The sequence below is a fragment of the Poecile atricapillus genome, chromosome 3 (assembly GCF_030490865.1).
Source record: "Poecile atricapillus isolate bPoeAtr1 chromosome 3, bPoeAtr1.hap1, whole genome shotgun sequence".
NCBI classification, from domain to species: Eukaryota; Metazoa; Chordata; class Aves; order Passeriformes; family Paridae; genus Poecile; species Poecile atricapillus.
Window position 1 is genome coordinate 29,882,867 of NC_081251.1, and position 21,771 is coordinate 29,904,637.

The 21,771-nt window shown below is 43.5% G+C and overlaps 2 protein-coding genes across 5 annotated transcripts in view; one reads left to right on the forward strand and one right to left on the reverse strand.

The window, feature by feature from the left end:
* SMAP1 (small ArfGAP 1) overlaps positions 1 to 1,914 on the forward strand; it is an 89,568-nt gene extending 87,654 nt beyond the window's left edge. For all 4 annotated transcript variants that reach the window (XM_058833855.1, XM_058833857.1, XM_058833853.1 and 1 more), the window contains one exon: positions 941 to 1,914. In XM_058833855.1, the coding sequence (XP_058689838.1) occupies positions 941 to 1,075 (135 nt within the window). In that variant the 3' untranslated portion in view covers positions 1,076 to 1,914. The remainder of the gene's footprint in view (positions 1 to 940) is intronic.
* On the reverse strand, positions 1,645 to 21,132 carry B3GAT2 (beta-1,3-glucuronyltransferase 2). Its single transcript, XM_058833858.1, has 4 exons — positions 20,230 to 21,132; positions 9,099 to 9,243; positions 2,544 to 2,692; positions 1,645 to 2,464 (listed from the first exon to the last, which is right to left on the reverse strand). Exons 1-4 carry the CDS (start codon positions 20,767 to 20,769, stop codon positions 2,378 to 2,380), a joined length of 921 nt encoding a protein of 306 aa, XP_058689841.1. The 5' UTR covers positions 20,770 to 21,132; the 3' UTR covers positions 1,645 to 2,377.
* Positions 21,133 to 21,771: the final 639 nt, after the last annotated feature.

Below are 21,771 nucleotides of genomic sequence, written 5' to 3' on the forward strand. Positions count from 1 at the left end.
ATTAATTTTACCCTGATTTTCACCAGTGTTTCAGTTTCATTTTGCAACCTGGTATTCTTCACTCATGTTTAAATGAACTCTGACTTTACGTAGTACTGCCTTTAGGTTGAATCCAATGTTACTTATCCAACATCTCTATTCATTGCCTCTGATTATTAATTGCTCCAAATGCTTGTTTCTCTCAAAGTCATTTTGACATTGAGCACTTAAAATTACAGTGACTTGGTATTTGTAAAGACTACGAATAGTTTTGCAACAACCCTGGAGTGAATGTGCTGAATCTTGAATTCTTTCTCACCTTTAACTAGATGTTAAATTCATGTGAATTTAATTTCATGTGGATTATTTTACTCGTTTTTTAAGGAATTACAGTATCTTGAGTAGATTCTTTACCAAGGATAGTTAGATAATACTCAAGTTTATAAATCCACCTCATTCTTTGTTGACTGTCACCTAAGTGGACAATTTCTGTAAAAACTGGTGTAGTCAAGATTATGAAGTGTCCAAAGAAATATTGCTGGGGAAAAAAATAAATCTGGAGCTGCAAGTGCAGACAAGAGATATTACTGGCTTTGGTGTTTCTTTATTGCAGTTCCTACAATTTTGTTTGTTAGCCGTGAAAATGTGAAAGCAAACTTATACCAACCAGCTACACTGGCCACCTCCTTCACATGCTGTCAGTTCTCATGTGACATCTACACCAAGTGATGCAGCCAAGCAGTTGATGTATGTTGGTGGTTGAAGGCTCTAGAAAAGATGGTGGTGTGAGAAAAAGCTTAGAAACTTAGATGGAGTCAATATTTTTATTTAATGAGAAATATTTTTAGGGAAATGTAACTGTGTGGCTAGTTGGAGGCAGGACTGCTTTTGGCTAGCAGTGTGCTGTGTTTCAGTGCCAGTGCTAACCAGGCTCGTGTGTGTGTTTGTGTATGCTTTGCAGATGAATCAGCAAATGGCTGGAATGAACCTCAGCAGTTCCAGCAATGTGATGGGCTTCGGCCAGCCCCCCAGCACAGCCGCAGGATGGACTGGAAGCTCCTCTGGCCAGACTCTCAGCACACAACTGTGGAAATGAAAGCTGCAATAGAAATCTTTCCCAGAACAGCCACCTAACATTCCTTGTTCAAATACATTTACTTTTGCTGTTCCTTCCATGTACATATATATTCTTTTTCTTTTTCCCCAGCTGTTCAGATTAAGAATATAACTGACTGACCGTGGTGTGGTCTATATTGATTTAAATTTGATGTAGTGAAAAGCAGATCAAGAATATATTTATACATCATTGGAAGCATTTTCATACAATGCATATGATTTCATCGATCATATTAAGAAGCTGCTTAACCACATACTGATTTTTTCCCTCAAAATTCTAGATCAAATGTTTGCATATAAGGGATGTAGCTATCATGTTAGTAATATCCAAAAATATGAACCCCAACCCCCCCAAAATTACCCAGTAATCCTGTAGAAGGTACTGTATGAACAAATGTTTAATCATATATAAATAGAATGTAAATGTATCACTGAGCAATGTTTTCTAGTGTATCAAACAAATTTTGTTTCATCATACATTTCACTGTGATGTTGTTATGGTGTGCATAACAGGGAATGTGGTTATTGAAAGAAAGATAAACCTGGATGTTACTGTAGTTCTACAAATCAATAGTTTATTCTTTTAAAGATGAGCATTTGATGCATTTGAATTTCCTGTGGTCAAGTCTCCGGCCTGGCTCAGGAGGTGTTAAAGCTGAGAACTGACAGCACAATATGCATTCAAGGTAACTCAGTGTGAACAGATATATTTTGTCTTGCAGAGAGATCCAGGTTTATGACAGTGATTGTGTTTACATTTTATGGTGCCTCGTAATGATAAAATGTTATTTCCCTATATTAAAAGGATAAATCCGTAAATGATTGTGGGTTTTTTATTTCATGTATGACCTCTTTGACCACTACTTTTAATGAAGTAAAACATGTTCAGTTTGGAGGATCCATTTATACAGATATTTAGACCAACAGTTTGTGAGTTAAAATCAGTTTATAATTACACCATTAAGCTGGATAAATACAAAAAGTATATACATAAATTATGATTTTGAAAATACTCCATTGCAGCCATGTTTCTCTATGTGGAAACAGCGTTAAAACAAAGGTAAGTGTCAGTTTATTAAGCTGAGAGTTCAGAAATGCATGCAGACAAGTTAGAACAAAGCACACCCACTTGATTTGCTTATTAGAGTCTCTGAAAGCTTCCTTTTGTTTCCACAGAAGTCTGTCAGGTCTCAGGCAGAAGCAGATGATTTTAGCTGTCCGAACTGGAACAGGCGCTGTTGGGTCCATTGTCCTGCTCTTGCCGTGGGACTGTCCCCGCACGTCATACCTCAATATTGACTGTGTCCAGGTGGTACTTTGGCTCGTTAGCTAGATTCACTTTCTCTGTTCGGGTGTGCCATACAAGAACCTAGAAAATACCATGTGTTTTAGTAAAGTCATCTACAGAGATGACACAAAAACTTTTCACAAAGTGCAGCCATAGGTACCTTTGTGCAGTTATTTGCTTTTGGCTCCAGTTCCTCCACTGTTGTTATCTGTTTCAGAAAATCAGATTCTTGCATTCCTGGTTGAGAACCACGGCGCTTGAATACGGCTTTGGGATGCGACAGGATCACTTGAAGACTTACAGCAAATCCTTGGAGAGAGTGAGACAGGGAAAAAGGTTGAGAAAAACCTTTAGGCCTTACATTTTTGTGTGGCTATACTTATGCCTTGAAGTCTCCTATGTTCTTTTTGAAAATGTATAAATTTAATTATCTGAATAGACAGTATTTGGTAGGTTTGCGCATCCTACATTGTTTTGTTTTGCCCTTAAGATGCAATCAGATTTTTTTAAATTGCACTGTATTTTCAACATGTTTAATCTATTTCTTATCATGTAAATAATATATGCTTTCTTGCCTGAAAAGTCAGGTATTGCTAAAATCTTCAGTTATTCTTCCGTTCTACTTTTAATTAAGAAATGAAATTCAATTGTAAGTAAAATGGAATGTATGAAATTTATACTGTACAAACCGTTCCACACCTCAAATTGAGAGTTGGGAAAAATGGTTAAAATATGTTACAACAGTGATATTTAGATTAGCCTGTAGATTTTTAACATCCCCGTTGAGGAAAGACAAGTCATACTAATGCTCTGCCTCGGGAATAACTTTTAGCACCAGTGGTCTGCCAGGCAGTCTCAGCTGGTCTGAGCCTGGCACAGCACAGCTCAAAAGATTTATTCAGTGTATACACCTCTCTGCAATTCTTTTCTCTACTAACATGTATCAGGTTCCTTGAAGGGAGACTGCAAACTGAGAATTCACTGGTTTGAGCAAACTCACCCTCTCTGAAGGAGCTCCCATGAATCTGTAATTTGCCATTATTTATAGAACTCTCCCATTTCCTTCAGCAATGCTCAGTCGTATGTATGCTTCTTTAACTATGATTCAAAAACTCTGATAGACTTGTAAAAAAAAATTAGTTGTAACTAACTCCTTTTGTCTGATTGCCAAGCCTACCAAGGAAGTCTTCATCAGTTCAGAGTGGTTCCAGCTGTCCCTTTACGACACAAGTAGTAACAGTTTTGACATCAGTTCTGGAAAACTCCAAGTATTCTAAGGCCCGTATTAAAATTCTCTCAGCTTAAAACTGACCATAACTTTCTATAACTTAATGTAATTCTGACCCTTTTATTTTAGTAGAAGTGTCTTGCTATGTTTTCCTTGAAAGTGTCTTTGACATTTACAGGAGTCTTCTGGAGAGGAAAATATAAGGAAGTAATTACTGCATCACATGTAAAGAAGGGCACACTGAAACCACTTTATCATGCTCTTGCTTGCAGGAAAGCAAAGGAACACACCAGAAGGTTTGTTTTGTTTTCAGTAAGAAGTTGGACCCTGATAAAGACTGATTGGATGCAATCTGAAGTCCCAGTTCACTGATGGACACAAAAAACATTTCTACATTATATCTTTTACATAGCTTCATACATCCTGTCCTGCCTGGGGTAGAGAACAGGTGTCTGCTACACCCTGCAGTGCAGTCTTGCTTCTGCTCTACAAGTAGCTGCTTGTAGCCTGGCCATGCTGGAGCACAAGGTGGGCACTATCCTGGTGATCTTGGTAGCCAAGTGTAATCATTTGGGATGAGGAGAGGGTGAGAGTTTAAACTCCCTCAGCTACACAGAGTGTGTACAGCCAGCTTGTTACACCTTGACAGGGAACCGGAGATTTAGTACTGATGAACAGAATGGTCTGCTTCAGTTTAGTGGTTTTGGTTAGGTTTTGTCAGCCTTTTTTCCTCAAATAAAATAAACTATAAATTTTGGATGCAACTGGGCTTTAATAATTTTGGGCACAAAAAAAAACTCTTTTGCATGGGAAGGCATTTTTGGAACCCTGATCAGCTGTGTAAGCTGCTCTTTCTTTTTAAATATATTTAAGCTGCCCATGCATAAAGAAGAAAATTAAGTAAACACCAAAATTAGTGTCCTACATTTTAGTGCACAGTAAGAATCCCATTCTAAGCAGAAGAGACGGAGATTTTCCACTGTTTATCTCTGCCGTGTCAGTGTGGCTCCCTGGACTCATAGCCTATACTTACCCATACATTGATTTCTCATAATTTCTCTTATTGCAAGGCTTGCTCCTCTGCTGAGAAAATTGCATTGAGTTCAGAGGGTGGATTTCTCCTACACACAGATGTTCAAGTGGGCCCTGGCCCCTGCATGTCACACATGCCCTTGCTACCATGCTATTGCAAATTGTCATTTGAGGGTACTGTCAAAACTCAGGCATCAAGTAAAATTATAAATTGAGTGTTGCAGGTGACAGGGACATGGACAGTGCACTGGCTGGCCTGAGGTTTGTTTCCTTGGTCAGGGTCCATGCAGTCTTTGTTTGTTAAAAGAATCAAATAAAGCAGCAACTTAGAGATAAAATAATTCAAGGCGATTTATCTCCTGGCTCTCTAGTTCTTCAGCTCTGCTTTATTTTCACATGTATGGCATTTTGTAAGATGGACTTGAGAGAAAACCACTTTCTAGTGACAACTTTAAGTCGATTTTATCAGATGTATCATTTTGGTGTCAATAATAGAAGAGACAGCTCAGGTTTTGACCAGACTGGCACTAATTATTTCTCTCAGCAGATAATGATCCTGTGCTAATAGATGAAAAGACACTTGTTTTGAATTCTATCACTAAACAGGGATTTATCTGGGATTACTGTCTCCAGTGTAGCATAACTGAACAGTGCTTACATGCATACAGTTATTTTACTTAGTCATTATTCCTACAAGGTCATATTTGGCTTAACTTCACATGAAATGCCACAAGACAATTTCATAGCTGGAGTGTGAAGAGGTGTTTCGGGGGGTTTTTTGTGTGTAATGCAAGGTTTGTAAATTAAATCTAATTGGCTGAAGAGCCACTTAGATAGGAATTAATTTGTGGGAGGACAAGATACCTGGGAGACATAGCAAATCTAACATCTGTTCTTCTCTCAAAGTAAGCTGTTTCTGTTAATTCACACCTTGACTTGTGTTAGATCAATGGCTTCTGTTAAAAAGCAGAACTATCTTTCTTCATCCAGTTAAACTTGAGCCAGGATTTAAAGATTTTGTTGCCATGGTTAATGCCATTGCTTCCTGTATGTTCTAGATAGGATAGTAACTGAAGGCAAGCTGGAAACTTGAGTGTATATAATTTCTGGACTGTATAAATGCTAATGATCAGTGCTGATGTTGAAACAGATGTGCTGGTTTCCAAATAGATCAAGGTCCCACCTTTGGCTTGGGCTCTGCAGCTTTCAAGTTCTGTTCTCCCTGTGATGTACTTTTTGGGTTGCAATAAGGCAGAGATATCTAACCAGGAAGTTTTGTAGTTAGGAGCAAAGCACCTGCTGACATTAATACACCATGAAAGAGGCACTTGATTATAAACTCAATGTTTAAAATAGTATTTATCCTTGGATGGGAGAGGAAGTTGGTGTTCTGTTTTGGTTTTGGGGGAGTTTTGATTGCTGGCTGCCATAACCAGTTAAATTATTTTTTGTTTGTGACTTCCAGGCTCTTTCAGATTCAGTCAAAATATGCCATGCTTTGCAGTGCCATGAACCATTGCTCAGGGAACCCTAAGAAAGATGAGATGTACTGAAGTTCTCATGACTATAGCAAAATTCTAAAAAACTATGATAAAAAAGGTGGTTGCTCAGGCCCTAGCAGAGGTACCTACCTAGGGCACAGTGGATGAGCTCTGGACCCCAAGTCCAAAATCTGCTGTCCCGGTGATTTACAGTCACGTATTAATCTCTGTGACTGAAGTAGCTCCTGGAATGCTAATGCAAAGCAAGCACCTGCCTTCTTGAACAACCTTCACATTAGGAGAATCACAATCAAATTTTTTTTCTTGAGTGATCCAAAATTCTGGCACTAGGAACAAGCCAGAAGTAAAACAACAACATTTAATATAGAAGTCTTGAAATCAGATCCATACTAAATAACACAATGCCTACCTCAGAATCAGTGTCACCTTTTTGCTTGCCACCTTCTCTCTAACTTTTCTTCCCTGAGGCTGAGCAAATCTGTGTCAAACTCTAGGACCCACCTCGATTAAAAACTGAAGCAGAACTTTGGAAATACCTGAACTAATTTGTATGGTGTGTTGGTTGCCAGTCAAGAAGCAACACAGGAGACGGCTACTTTGCTTTCTGAATCCAGTTTAGCATTGGAGAACAGCGGTGTCAGCCACAAATTTCTCAAAATAAGTAACTAATGTTTAATGAACTGACCTAATGTGATTGCTGTGTGCAAGTGTGTTTCAAAAATCTGGGGAGGTTGGCCAGCTAGGGTCTTTGAGCTGAGCCAGATGAAATCAGCAGGACCTGTCTCCACTTGCAGTAATTTGAATTTGGCCTTGTGCTTTCTAGTCTAGAATAAGAAGTTTATATGCTTAAAGTCAAGGATATACTTCCTCTGAACAGCCACAAGTTAACAATGATCCCAAACCTTTTAAGCCATCACTCTGTTCATACTCAGCCTCATGATCAAATTCTTGTGAAAATCACTGTGGAAGATCATTCACTAAACCGAAGGGAGCCTCCTTACCAGTGCATTGGAACATGAGCACAGAACATTAACTGTAGACAGCTGATAGGTCTCCATACAGTATTACTGTATACATCTATACTGTTTGCATGGTAATATTTTTAAAAAAGATCCTTGATCTTCCTTAAGTGCAGTATTTGGTATAACCTAAGTTTGCCTGTATATGGAAACATGGAAAGAAAAATGCCAGTGATGGACTACAGCATGGACTTAGGTTTAGTAGCAAGTCCCTGGAGGTGTGTTGGGAAGTCAGGAGAGAAGGGCAAGGGTAGGAAACTGGACGTTGACATGCATCCTGTAGCCTGCACCTGCTCAGACACCTATGGAGTTTTGTTCTGTTTGTGCCCTGCCACTGTATTCCTGAAGGGAATGAAGATGCAAATTTCACATCATTTTTTAGCAGTCTACACTGCATCCATTTCTCTCTTTGCTGAAATTGAAAATCAAGTTCAATTTCTTCAGTACTTTTTTGAAGACTAATTAAAGTTCTCTCACAAAGTAGTAACTCTTTGTTTGTGGTTGTGTAATAACTTCCTGTATTCTAAAAGTTTTGGGCTATTTTTGTCTCTGTAACCCTCCCTTACATGACTTTGGTCAGAACACAAGCAGGTAATGCTCCTAATGGAGCTGCTTTTCCCTCATGTCAGTGATTCAGCCAGCATCTGCAAGGTAAACAACTTAAGAACTTTCCATGTATATCTTCATGTCTGAGTTAGAGTCCCTTGGCTGATGTTGTGTAATGGCCTGCTGCTAATGAATTATGAACCATGCTCTCGCCTTTATAATGCCATCAGTAATCCCTTCTAGAGTACAGTATCAATATGTATCTGTAAATCCACAGGGACTGTATAACTGCACAGCTGCAGTCCTCGACACGCTGCATGGTGCTGGGCATTAAATACCTGCTTCACCACTGAGGAATGCATTTATGCGAACACCCAAATACTTATTTTTATGCCAGGTCGTACTATTGACTTGAGATGCCTCTACAGTGCAGAAAAATTCACCTGGTAACCTTTTTGTCTTTGAGGTGATAACAACCATTAGTCCTCCTTTATTTACTCTTTTTGAACAGTTGGACTGTAAATACTGTACATATTTTTATCAATAACTTCAATTAATGTAACAGTGCTCTGTTAGGATGAGAAAGAACTGTACACTGTCCTTTTCCCTCTCGCAAAACATAGGGGTATCAGAATAAAAGAAGTGTCTATTTCTACCTTGCCCTTGTATTCCTACTTTTCTCTCCTGAGTACAGAAGATAGTCTAAGTGCAAATACCATGTCATTTGCTGGGAAACCAGCTTCTGCTATATCAGAAATTGGACCTGTGCACAGTGGTGATTCATGTGGCAGTTGTGAGTATATACAAAAGATTGTCTAAGCGGGGACTGTCAGCAAGACAGAGCTGTGTGGTGTGCAAACTTCACTGCAGAAGATTGATTAGGTCCGTTTTGAAGCTTTTCTGCCTTCATCCACCAGGCGACAGCTGTCGGTGATGTTTTCCCTAAGCCCAGTGTTTCAAACTATATCCATCTACAGTTATCACTGTCATTCTGAATAACCAATGCAACATGAATAATTTCATGATAAAGTAGCATTTTACAACATGAGGTCTAAGAAGGTCTGCATTTATACTGCCTGGTTTAGATTGATGACAAAATGACAGGCAGGGACTCCTTGTAAGAATTGCTAGGGTGAATTAATTTACAATTAACTTGTTTCAGACAGACAATTCGTACAACATAAAAGCCAAGTTGCCACATAAAAATAAAAACAAATTAAAGAAAGTTCAGATACCACCAAGTGGCAAATTAATTAGACAAGATGTACAAGCTTAGACATCCGAGATAGTTAGTGCCAAAGGGCTGCACACTGCCAGCACTTTGGAAGTTTAAGGAGCTGCTTAAATTGAGAAATGGAAACAATTCATGTATCATAAATGATTCTTACCTGCCATGTCAATAGCAAAGGGCCTGTCAGCTCTCCAGCCCGTGTACCAGCCGACGACCTTGCCGTTCTCCACAACTGGGCGCTCGTACCGCCGGCCTCCCACCAGGCCCACGGGCCACACCGACACCTTGCGCGTCGTCCGCATCTGCAAGAGGCAGGCACAGTGTCACTGCTTTTCTGGGAGTGCTCCTGGAAACCCACGTCAAACAGCAAGACCAGGAATTCAAAAGCAATTCTAGCTTACAGATTGCGGCCCAAGAGCTGTGTGTGCACATTCATTTTCTGTGAAATCTCCAGCTCTTTAGTCCATAGGCATCTCAATTCTACTTTAAATACCCTATTCATAACATCTTTTATGCCAAGAGTTTTTAAAGCTGTGAAAAAACGTGGGTTTTTTTCTTGTTTGTTTGGGTTTTCAAAGGCATAGATCTTTTTTATCTGCAAGACTACAGCATTCTGGCAGTGGGCTTATGTCTATAGATTGCTGAGATACTGTAAAATCCCAGAGAGAGAAAATATAATAATAATGGTTAATACAGATTTCACAAGAACAAGTACAATTAGTTTGGGACTTGTTAAAAATGCACTGAATAGAGGAAATTATGACACATAACTCTTTCCTACCTGAAGCAGACCTGAGATGCAGCTCAGCTCTATTAAGGATTTGTGAAAAAAAAGATTGCTAGGGCTAAGTCTTTTTAACTTCTGTATTTTCCCTTTAAAAGCTCTCTAAATTTCTGAGAAGGACAGAAAGCAGGCCAGGGAGGATGCTTATTATTACCAGCAGCAGCTTTCCCCAGTGGTGTAAATTAACTAAATGCAAATTTGGAAATGTGATCCTTATCTAGCATAGAAGAAGCCATAGGAATGAAAAGTCGACTGTAGCAAAGAAGTATCCATGACTGGGAGTCACTTCAAGAAGGGCATTGAAGTGCTGGGGCGTGTCCAGAGAAGGGCAGCAAAACTGGGGAAGGGGCTAGAAAGTGAGTCCTGTAAGGAGCAGCTGAGGGAGCTGGGGGTGTTTAGCCTGGGGGAGAGGAGGCTCAGGAGGGACCTCATCACTCTACAATTGTCTGAAAGCAGGGTGGAGCCAGAAGGGGGTCAGCCTCTTCTCCCAGGTAACATTAAGAAACAGCCTCGGGCTATGCCAAAGAAGGTTCGGGTTGTTCTTCACTGAAAGGGTTGTCAGACATTGGAATGGGCTGCCCAGAGAAGTGATGAAGTGGCCATCCCTGGAAGTGTTCAATAAACTGAATATGGCACCTAGTGCTATGGTTTCATTGATGTGCTGTTCAAACAAAGGCTGGACTCGAGCTTGGAGGTCATTTCTAACGGTAAAGATTTTGAGTCTGATTCAGTGACTTCAGATAACTGGTTCAGTAGTCCATTTTCTTCAGTAAGCAGGAGATAATATGACACAAACCTTGACACACTGCTCCCCATGGGAAAATCAGTCTGGTGTGAGAACTTGAGCAAGCAAGTGCACTGACACAGCAACTTGCACAACTTAACCACACTGGTTCAAAAGCCACTATAATTTAAATATGATTCTTTTTAAACAAAGTCTTAAACTATTACAGTGCAATGTGGGCTTAATTTGATCTATTCTAAAAACAGTCTTGTCTTTTGTTGTAATTGAAACTTACTCCTTGGGGAAAAGTTATCCCTTTTTCCTTCCAAGCACTCGTCTCAGCAAAAACAAACACAGTTTTACATATTTGTAACTGCAGTCCCCTATCGATGGATGCTGAAGTAAAAGACAACCTTGGTTAAATATTAAACACTTCCCTCTCTCTCTGCCAAGGTGAAAGATTTATCATGCATATCATCAAGACTCGCAGGAGTTGTACCAGAAAAAACAAAGACATCACGTCAGCATGGTTCACATTTCTAAACTAGAAACATTAGCAGATTCATAGAACTTTAAGATAAAGTATAAAATATGTATTTAAAAATCCACAAAAATGTAGGCACACACAGAAGAGAGACATGCACCTTCCCTCCCAATTAGTTGTGTATCTTTAGATTTATTTATCAAAGAATCCTCTCTTCCACTCTAATAGCTGTTGCAGCTGGAACATCTCACTCAGGGTCAGCAGCCCACAGCGCATAAGAGCAGGGTATACATTCAGCTGGCAATATAGGGAATTCTTGTGATAAGGATTCTGTCCAAGCCATTGCCTGGTTAATTGCCAATGAGAGACTGCCATGAATCTTTCTGAGGTTGTTGATAAACATCTTTACCTGCAACTGTTCTCTCTGCTTAAGTTTAACTTCCAAATATCTCCCACTTCTCCGTGTAGGAAATGCAGAGTTAGCAATTAACCATTTGGATATGGACATCGGCCAAACCTCCTCATGAAGATCTTTTAGCTCTGGTTTTAATGACATATCTCTTTTGCTTATTTTGCTAACAGCATATTTATATTAACATCCAAACATACCAGACATGGACAGGGGGAATCATCCTGTTGTGCATATCTACACAACACCATCAAGCTACATTCGCCCAACACTGCTACACCAGTAAATACCACAGGATAAAGAGACATGGTGCCATTAATACCTCCTGGAGGGTGTGGATGCCTGAATGAATTATTAAGAGTTCAGAACTGCAGTACTATAGCCATCCTGTGCCAACTGCCTGTGCCTAAACTCAAAATGCCACAAGACAAGGGCAGGCACACTCTGGCTGCAAGAGCGTGGTCAGAGCACAGTGCACCCATGCCCTGCCTGTGTGCACAGTAAAGGTTTGGGTAGCTGTACTGCAAAATGAGCCAGGTTACACAGGACTTCTAAACTGGGTCAATAGTGGTCTCAGCAGCTATACTGGCAGAATCAGATGGATTTGCACTAATACTCTACGACACACAGTGTGTTGGAAAACCTTGTCAATGAAAAATATCTCACCGACCTCATAAAACCAGCATGAAATGACCCAAGAAATTTTCAATTTATAATAATCTTGGGTCAACCTCAGTGTCTGTGAGTTATGTCAGTAAAGCCACCACACATTAGAAGCAAGTAACCCCTTACAGAGCTCCTACTTTTTGTCCTTGGGTGACTTTATTCTCACAGGTTACATTTTTGAAGAACGAAATAAGCAGGTGTCAAGAATATAGCAATTCCTTTAAGTAAAAGCTGAAAGAGCACATCTAGACCAGTATTTATGCTAATTCTGAAATACCTCACAGCCTTGGGATATGCTAGGCAGATGAAAGTAGGAATATTTCTTTTAATCTTCTGAGAAGAGCATTACTGCAGTTAACATACCAATATGTGAAGGCCGTATTTATGTATGATGGAGAAAAAGCTATTATTTGGATTAAAAGGCCAGCTTGCACCTGGAATTTTATGCTGCTAATCATCAGGACACAAAAAAGTTATTCAAAAATGTGTTAATTCTGAATAGCTGTAGTGCCATGGGTTAAACAACTGCCAAAAATCCTAGGACTTACAAAAACAGCTTCCTAAATGACTCTTCTATCTGTCATTGTAGTGACAGCAGTATCACAGGCTGTGTTAGCACTCAGCATTTTAAATCCTGGTAGCTTACATGAATGGTATTCTTCTTACTTACACTTCAGTCTCTACAAGTTAAGCATCTGCTCTGTCCTAGTTAGACTTGTGTAGCTAAGGACCAGAGACAGGTACCATCCTGCCTGGCTTGGACAGCTCTCTCAAGGTAGAAATGCTTTTGTCCTCTATTTACTTTTTGAAAAAGGGTCTTGGGCATAGGAGGAGAGTGATGTGCTGGGTGGGGAAGATGGTAGAACAAACCTGAATGAAATAGGAAGGGGAGGAGAATTAGGAAGGAGTGGGCAAGGAAATTACAGGAGAGATGAATAACAATTGACTGAAGAAATGGCAGTGAGGCGATGGGCATACAACAGTAAATACAGTAACTACAGAGTAATCACTGAAGAATAGCAAGTGAAATGCAGGAAATGGAGCTGAGCAATAAAAGGCAGCGATAAAAGCATTGCTAAATTTAGTATCTCATTAGTCAATCAAGAAAAGCTGCTTAATGGGATGTGCTGGACTGATGGATAGGGAAGATACCAAGCCAGTAACAAACTATAAAAGCCCAAGGGGAATGAAGGCACATGACAGAAAAAAAGAGACATGGCTGTACTTCCTACAGTGAAAAGGATTCCAGACTGGAACAACTGTCCTGGTGTTTTTGCAGTTTCATGTCAATGTGTTTCTGTTTGGAATTCAAAGCCCTCTGCTAGGGCAAACCTGCTGCCACACCTTGTAAGCCTTTTTCTTTGTGATCTGTCCTTCTCAGGCTACAGGTTCACATCCAAGCTCACAATCCTACCCCACACCCCTGCCCATCCCAGTGACACTCCAGCAGATTTCTATGCAAAATTCCAATTTATTATTACCAAAGGCAGGATCTAGAGCTCCTTCACTACAACGTCTCCTCAGGACAAAATTTTATGGGTTAAAGCATCAGCACAGCCAGGTTCCCTGTCACTTCTCACACAGTTCTCTGCATTCCTCACAGGCCATTTAAAGCCAAATTCTGCTTCAACAAAACTTATGTGAGAGCACTGCAACTCAGCCAGACAGCTGAGCAGCGATGCTGTGCCTGTTTACTGAGCCTTTGGACAGAGCTCCTGCCCCCACTTACCATCATTTCAAAGGAGGCACCGAGGCATAAAGAACCTGTGCCAGTGGCTTTCGTGCTTCAGGGACTTTGGGATACTTAGGGGTTAGGAACTTCAAAAGGCAAGTTTGTTGTCGGCAAATTTGACTGTGAAGGGTATTCTCCATGGGAACACTTGTAGAAGGGATCTACAAATCAAAAAAATTGCCATTCATTGATGTAGCCTCCTCTGCAGGTCTCACAGGTGGTTTGCTTCACCATCCTCCCTGACAGAGAGCTTTCTTTCCAAGCATCTGCCTTAAACCTTCTCAGCTGATTTGTATATAATCTACATTGCAGAGGGAGGATAGATTAATTCCCCCTTTTCTCCACAACATTTTATATATAATGTGCAATGATTAATGTTTCTAAATAATACCAGCATCCTTGGGCACAAATGTCAATATTGCTTCCCTGCAGAAGAAAACTGTACCAAATTTAACTGAAGCAGTTAGTAGCCAATTTCTGTGCACTGGGACAACTTCCAAAACATTTGCTACTCATTTTACTTCTGGGCCCTTCTATTTACTTGTTGTCTCATTCTACTCCCTATCATTCTACTGGGTTGTGTTCACTGTACCGCTGAAGGGCTGCTGACCCCGTGTAATTAATTTCACAGTAACAGTATCAGTTTCACAGGTAAGGCTGCTGCTGCCAGTGAAGAGACAGAGAGTACTTAGTACTTTGTAACCAAGCAAAAACCTGTTTCAAATAGCCTTTTTTTTTTTTTTTTTGGTCACTGCTTTCTCTCATTTTTATGTTATTTCATTCTCTGACAGTCTTTTCTAATCCAGCCTCTTTAGCATAGGTATTACGTGTCTATGTGGAAGAAAAATGTCAGTGTGCATTTAAAATCTGTCATGTACTCCTAAATCATTTATATACTAGAAAGGTATTTAATGCACTGCTAAGTCATATTTGGATCACTTTTTATTCTGAAGAAAATAACCAATGACTGCCAGATAGTATTTAATTCTGTCTAGACTACTGAATGTTATTTTTAAGACTATTATAAAAATCTAATTTTACCAACCAGCTTCAAGGGATTCAACAAAAGATTTTCACATTTTCAAAGATAAAGAGATTCACTTATAATACTTTTAAATAATTTGCATATATATATATGCATTAAAAATAACACAGAAATTATCTTAATACATTGTATAAAGATTAGGACAGTTATGTGTTATTGACCAAACACTAACCCTTCCCTAGTCAAAGCTGGAATAAATAGTAAATATTCACCTCTCCTATAACACATTTTTTGAGTTCCCCTCAAAATATTCTACAAAGATGATCACAGGAAAACTGAAGCCTGTGTGACATGCAATGCCTGCAAGTATTTCTGTTCTATTTTTAATAACAAGGAATTCTTTTTTTAGGCTACTGAAATGGCTGTTAAAAGCCATTAGAACATCTGCCACCTTCAAACATACCTTTTGATAGGGGAGGGCAGGGACACAAGAAAATTCTTGCAGTCTGAATCTGTGGCTTTTTGAATCTTGAGCTGCCTGTAAAGACTACTCCAACTTAGGGACAGCAGGATGAGCTCTGTCCTCTCATACCTCCCTTCCAGCTTCAACTCTGCCATCATATTCAGAGCACTCTTGTGCAGGCAACAGCTACAGCAATTTGGATTCTGGTCCACCACTCAGTGGGCAATGGACTAACTGCTGAGCTACTGGAGTTTGGGCTGGGTTTCTTTACCCCTTAGAAATGACAATTAGGGCTGTGAACTACTCTGAATTCCATGCTACAAGGCTGTACCCACATCACACCTTAGAGCATGGATTTCTCTGAGACACAGCCTGCAAATCCTCTCCTTGCACTCAGACAAGGCAGTGCAATGTGCCACATTTGCATGCTCTAAGCACCCAGCAAACATTGCTATGAAATTCTGGACACGATGACCTGGGGTGGCAGGGAGGGAGAACATGATTCTAGATATGAGCATTTTAATTTCAATATATCAAATATATCTCAGTTTAGGTGTCTGAACAAAACACAAGCAAAAGTGACAGAAATAACTTAGACAGGAATCTCTAAAACTCAGTGTGTTTTTGAATGCAGCAAGCTCACTTTCAGACAGGTACTGAAGACCTTCACTCCTGTTCTTGTATTCCTCATGATGCTCACCCCTCACCTACAGAGGGTTCAGGGCAATCTGTACAATCAACAACAGAGTGGATCACCAAAACTAATTCCTCCAATTTGCATACATATCCAAAACATGGACCATGGAACTGATGGCCTTTGGCCAACTACCCAAAATCTGAAAAGAGCAGAGAAAACACCTGAGACATAGAAACACAGGAATTCTGTGAAGAGTTAAGGGAAATGGAACTTAGCTGTCCATTTTCAGTTTCCAGTGCTTAGGTTAATCCTGTTTTTAAAATCTCTCTGTGAAGGTGGAATGCCAGTATTATCTAAGTTGTTTTTTTTTGTTGTTGTTGTTTTTTTTTTTCCCCTCTGGAAGTTTAAAAATGTGAAATCAGCAGTTGCTAGGCATCAGTCACAATATTACAATAACTTGCATTCAGGAATAAGATGAAGCACAAATGCACCAGAAACTAAAGAAGTCACTCCAAAATGAACAGCCTGTGGTAAAAAATAGAAGCTATGGTGAATCATGTAGAAACATTTGTAAAACATCTTAAATATAATAGTTGGTATTTCAGTCCTCTCAGTGGCTTTTTTATGAATGCAGGCTGACTTTTAACGTAACAGGTATTTTTGAAAAGCAGACTTGTTTGTGATGGAGAGATGCACAAGGACACCTCCAGATGAATAGGTCATGCCTGAGCAGAAAATACATAAATTATTTCTGAGTTCTGGATCCCAAAATTATAAATTACAAAATACAATATGCCAGAATCACAGGCTTTAAAGTAAAAACATGATTTTTCACCTGACCACCACTACACTCTCAAGCAGAAAGAGCTGGGAATAACTTAAAAGCCACACCTCTACTCCTGGAAATATTTCTTCATCATTGCTGCAGCCCCATTTAGTACTCTAAAGAATTTCACAAACATTGAACGAGTTGGTTTCTTCCCTGCAGCCTTTCCATGGAAGGTGGGCCTTTCTTTACAAAATGCTAACCTGAGCCAATGCTGTAGCAGCAGGAAGACAAACCACCGTCTCCACCTTATTCTATAAAGGACAAGTAAAACTGTTTAGACCCTGCCCAGTTTGACTTTGAGAGCATGGTTTTCACCAGTCAGAAGTGGCCTATCCATCCACATGCCATCCTAGGTCTTAAGAAAAAAAAATAATTGTAAACAGCACCCAAGGGTTCCAGATTTACTACAGAAGGTGACATCTTCCGGACTACTGTAAGCTGGGGAGGTTTTTCCCTGATTTCCATGAAACACACTTAGCCTAGGTCTTCTGGACCCAGCTCACTCCACATCAAATACAAAGTACTCATCTTATAAGCACCAGGCAGAAGTACTTTGGACAGAGATTAGAATTTCTTCATCAAAAGCTCTCAGAAACATCCCATGGCATTCCATGTCAAAGCATGCTCCTTTTTGATCATGGCCTCATGGTTTATACACTACAATTCATAATAAAGCCTTTGCTGCTCTTGCTTTGTCAAAAGGCTCCATCTCCTGTCAGGACACCAGGGAAAGCCACAGCAAAAGAGCTGCCTTAAACACAATCCTTCATACATGCAGTTCCCTTGCTCACCTTCTGCTCCACAGTCCTGCTTGTTTGACCTCTGAGTAAAACACATCCCCAACACAAATGTTCCTCTCATGCTGGCTTTACAGTCCTAACTAGCCTTGCTTCCCATCTCCCATCACTGCTGGCACAGTGGGGCCTACACACGCCTGTCCCCATGTCAGTGACACACTGAAAGTCACACAGCCAGCATAGGATGGTGCTAGGATGAGAATTCAGAGCTCCTGTCTCAGTCTCCTGCTTTTAAACTACCCCCTCCTAGTGAGCAGACTACAGTTTGTCAGCCCTCTTTTGGGAAAGCAGCTGCTGGTCTGGAGAATTGTTCCTGGCAGGGCAACAAACTGAAAAAGCTCCCTCTCAGGTATAGTTATCACCATTTTCATAGCAGGAATTACTACCAGGTTTCATCTGCAAACAATGCATTCTGAAGCTGTGCTCTTCATGCTTGGAGAAGACAAGTATAATTTACGCTCATAAATCAATCAATTCCTCAAGGAGGGATCAGGATTAACCACAGAGCTGTCAAGCCAGAATCCATGAATATATAGATTTTTCTTTTATCAAGTCAAAAAGCAGCCAGCCCTCTAGCAGTGCCTCGACTGAAAAATCAGGCTCCTGGCTCACTCCAAATGTAACCTCCCACACGTAAAGGCGCATCCCCTTGGCAAAGCCTGCCAATGGATTTCCGCTAACTTTGCCAGGTCGGCAAAGCATTCCTTGTGTTACTACCAGTGGCATCCCAGAGCCCCTGCCAACAGCCCCTTAGTGACCCCAAAAAACAGCCACAGGAACTTGCAGAGGCAACTGAAGCAAAAGCTCCTTCTCTGCTCCTGTAACTGAGCTTTCCAAGCTCCCCATTTCTCAGGGAAAACTCACTCATGCATGCCTGTCTGCCTGCAAACACAAGGCTCAGAGCAAACAGCTCCTTCCCAGCAGCTGAACGCAGGGGAAAGGGAAGCCTTAGGGTTGCAGAAGCTCCTGCTGGAGTTTACGACTCTTGTTAGCAAGAGGAAACACAGGTTGCCTGTTCTGTTTGCAATTTTCGAGGTTAACCCTTCAGACAGCTTTATTCCATCACTTTCCTGAATTTCCTAGCTAATTAGACAGGTAATTTGTACCTTTCTGTTTCATAATTTACAGCAATTAGTAGAATAATGATAGAAATTTTAAAAGAATAAATGTGACCAGACTCCTTTTCAATAGCTGTGGAGCATTCAGGAGAAACTCCAGCCACCACTGTTCCTTCAGCTTGTCCCTAATACTGGTACTCAACACCAAAACCAAAAAAAATTCCTCCACAAACACACAGTAGGTATTTCTCCAAATATCTCCTGTCCCACATTACTCATTGCCAAAGTATTTTGGCATTATGTGTGTATTTTCTGTTTCCATTATCAGACTCCCTAAGATTCAGTCAAATTAGCCTTATTTCTACAAATACACGTGAGCACACCCATAACATCAAAGACGGGTATGTGAAATTACTCTGCATTATAATGCACTGAGCACAGCTACGAGAATCTTTAAAAATCAATTGAAACAAAGGTTTAGCCTCTAGGCAAAGGTCCTTAAATTAGCAGCTTCAATACTGAATGGGGCAAAAGAAGTAGGACATCCCTACTGAATGGGGACCCTGCACCTGCCCACACACTGGAAATGGAGAGGGATGCATTACGAACCTCAACACAAAGAACCTGAGCGTTTCTAAGCCAGCTTTCTCTAGGGAACTGAATGTGATTCACATTTCTGCATATCACGTTCCCCTTAAGTCACTGACTGTAAAGCACGCGAGGAAGAGCAGAGCTCGGCAGCCAGCGGCAGGGGATGGGTGTTCACCTCCAACTACAGCTCCGTCCACCGGCACAACACACAGACCGCAGCGCGTCTGAAGCCCTGTGCTGCCTGCCAACTTACTTTCCTGTTTCCCTCCCTCATTTCTCTGCCAAGGTCACTCTCCTAGCTGTCACAGAAGATGCACATGATCTTTCTTCGCCTGTTTTATGTCCACTCATTAAACACCCTCCTTCCTGCCAGGGGGAACCCAGAAAGAAAGCTGGATACCCTCTGCCCCGAGCGCTTGCCAGTTCCCACCAAAATGAAACAAAGCCCTTCACCAAGGGAAGGCAATGAAGACAAAACCAGGTCCCTTCACAAAAGAGACTCCTGAAAGGGCGTTCAGTCGTTACACAAGCGATTTGCTGCTTCTAAGAGCAAAGGCTTCAAAAAGGCAACTCCACGTGAAGAAGCCGGCTCTGGCTTAATTCATTAGCACCAAGTAAAAAGATGTAAAGGATGGAGACTCCTGATGCGAGTTTGCCCTACAGGGAGAGGAATGCAGCCTGAAAAAAACAAACCAAAGAACACTCTTCAACCCAGGTTTAAACAAAAACGTAGAATCCCTTATATAAACCTTAAACCTGCCTCGCTCGACAACAAAGTGAGAAAAGAGCAGTGAAAAGTTGGGGGAGTATGGAGAGGAGGGAGAAGAAACTTAAAATCAAGGGAGCGGTGCTCACACCGAGGCAGCTCCGGGGAGCCCGGTGAGGGACGAGCGCCGCAAGGTCTCCGGGCGGGGAGCGGGGCTTGACTTCCCCGTGCCTGGAGTTTTTGGGTAAGGGGCACCGAGCGCGCCGCAGAGCGGGGATGGGGCACAGCCCCGAGCTGGAGCCTGAGCAGGGGGAGCGGCAGGAGCCAGAGGGGAGAGGCGGGGATGGGGATGGGGACGCGGCGGGCTGCTGCGGGGAGCGGTGGAGCGTGGCGGCCGAGCGCGCCCCCCTGTCCCGCACGCACCTCCTGGAACAGCTCCAGGCTGTAGGTGTTGTCGTCGTCGGCGAAGAAGAGCACCCCGGGCTGCGGGGGCGGCAGGTGCTGGTGCCGCTGCCGCAGCCAGGCCAGGCCGGCGTTGCGCTGCTCGGTGGCGCGGGGCAGCCCCGGGCGCTTGTAGCGGCGCGGCGTGGGGACGTGCAGGTGCGTGCAGGGCAGCCCGGCGCCCGCCACGAAGCGGGTCACCAGCTCGCTGCGCGCCGCCGCGTCCTCCACCAGGATCCAGTGGAGCCGCGACACCTGCCGGAAGGTGTTGGCCAGGCGGGTGAGCTCGGCCTTCTGCACCGGGCGGCTGTAGGTGGGCGTGATGGCATAGATGGTGGGCAGCGCGGCCTCGGGCAGCCGCCGCGGGGCGGGCGGCCGCGCCCCGCCGCTACCGCCCTCGGCCCCGCCGCGGGGGGACAGCGCGGGCAGCGGCGCCCGGCTGCTGTCGATGTCCAGCACGATGATGACGATGAGCACCCAGGGCAGTAGCAGGAGGAAGCGGCTGAAGAGCAGGGACTTCATGCTGCCCCCGGCGCCCTCCCGCCGCGCCGCCGCTCAGCGCCGCCCCATAGACGGGCGCGGCGGGGCTGCCCCACCGCGCTGCTCCGCGGGGCGCCCGGGCGGCGGCGGCGGCCGGGGCGGGCGCCGGGCGCTCCCTCCCTCCCGCGGGCGCGGGGGCCGCCGGCCAGGCGGGTCGGGGACCCCCGCGGTGCCTGCGGCAGCCCGGCGGGGCAGCTGCCGGCCCCGCTCCCGCCGCGCTTCTATTCCGCGAGCGGCCGCCCTTCCTCCTCCTCTTCCTTCTCCCGCTTCACCCTCGGCATCGCCGGACCAGGGCTCGGTGGGGGGCTCTGGGGAGAGGCTCCTTCTCCTCCGCTTCCCCGGGCGGCTCTGGCGGTGCGCGGGGGCGGGGAGGGGAGGGGAGGGCGGGCGGGAGGGAGGGAGGGTCCCCGCGGGCGGGGGCCGGGGGGGCTCCCGCCCCGCCCCGCTCCGGCTGCCGGCCCCGGGAGCCGCGGGGAGGGGGCGGCGGCTCGGGGAGCTCCGCGCTCGGTGCCCTCGGGGGCGGCGCCGGGCTCGGCCGGCGGGGACGGGGACTCGGGTGGCGACGGGGTGCTGCTTCTCTCCCCTGCGGGCGACAACTTCGGCCGGCGGCCGGGACATCTTCCTCGGGACAGCGCCGGCCGACGGGCAGGGCTGGGGTAGGCGGACGGGTCCGTGCCCAAGCACTTACCCCTCGCAGCGGCGGAGAGCCGCTCCCTTCATTTCTGCATCGCTTTGGGTTTTGGGTTTTTTTCCTACCTCGGCCGAAGTAAGAAGTTGTAAATAAGGCGGCGATTTCCCGCAGCTCCTCTCGGTGCCCGTCAGTCGGTGTCTCCTCCCGCCCCCCGCACCGCACCGCCTGGTCCGGGCGTGCAGCTTCCCCGGAGATCACAGGGACTTGAGAGCTCCTTCTTAGAAAGCATACTTATATCAGAATTTCGTAATAATCCACCTGTCTTTATTTTGAGAAAAAGGCATTCATCAGGT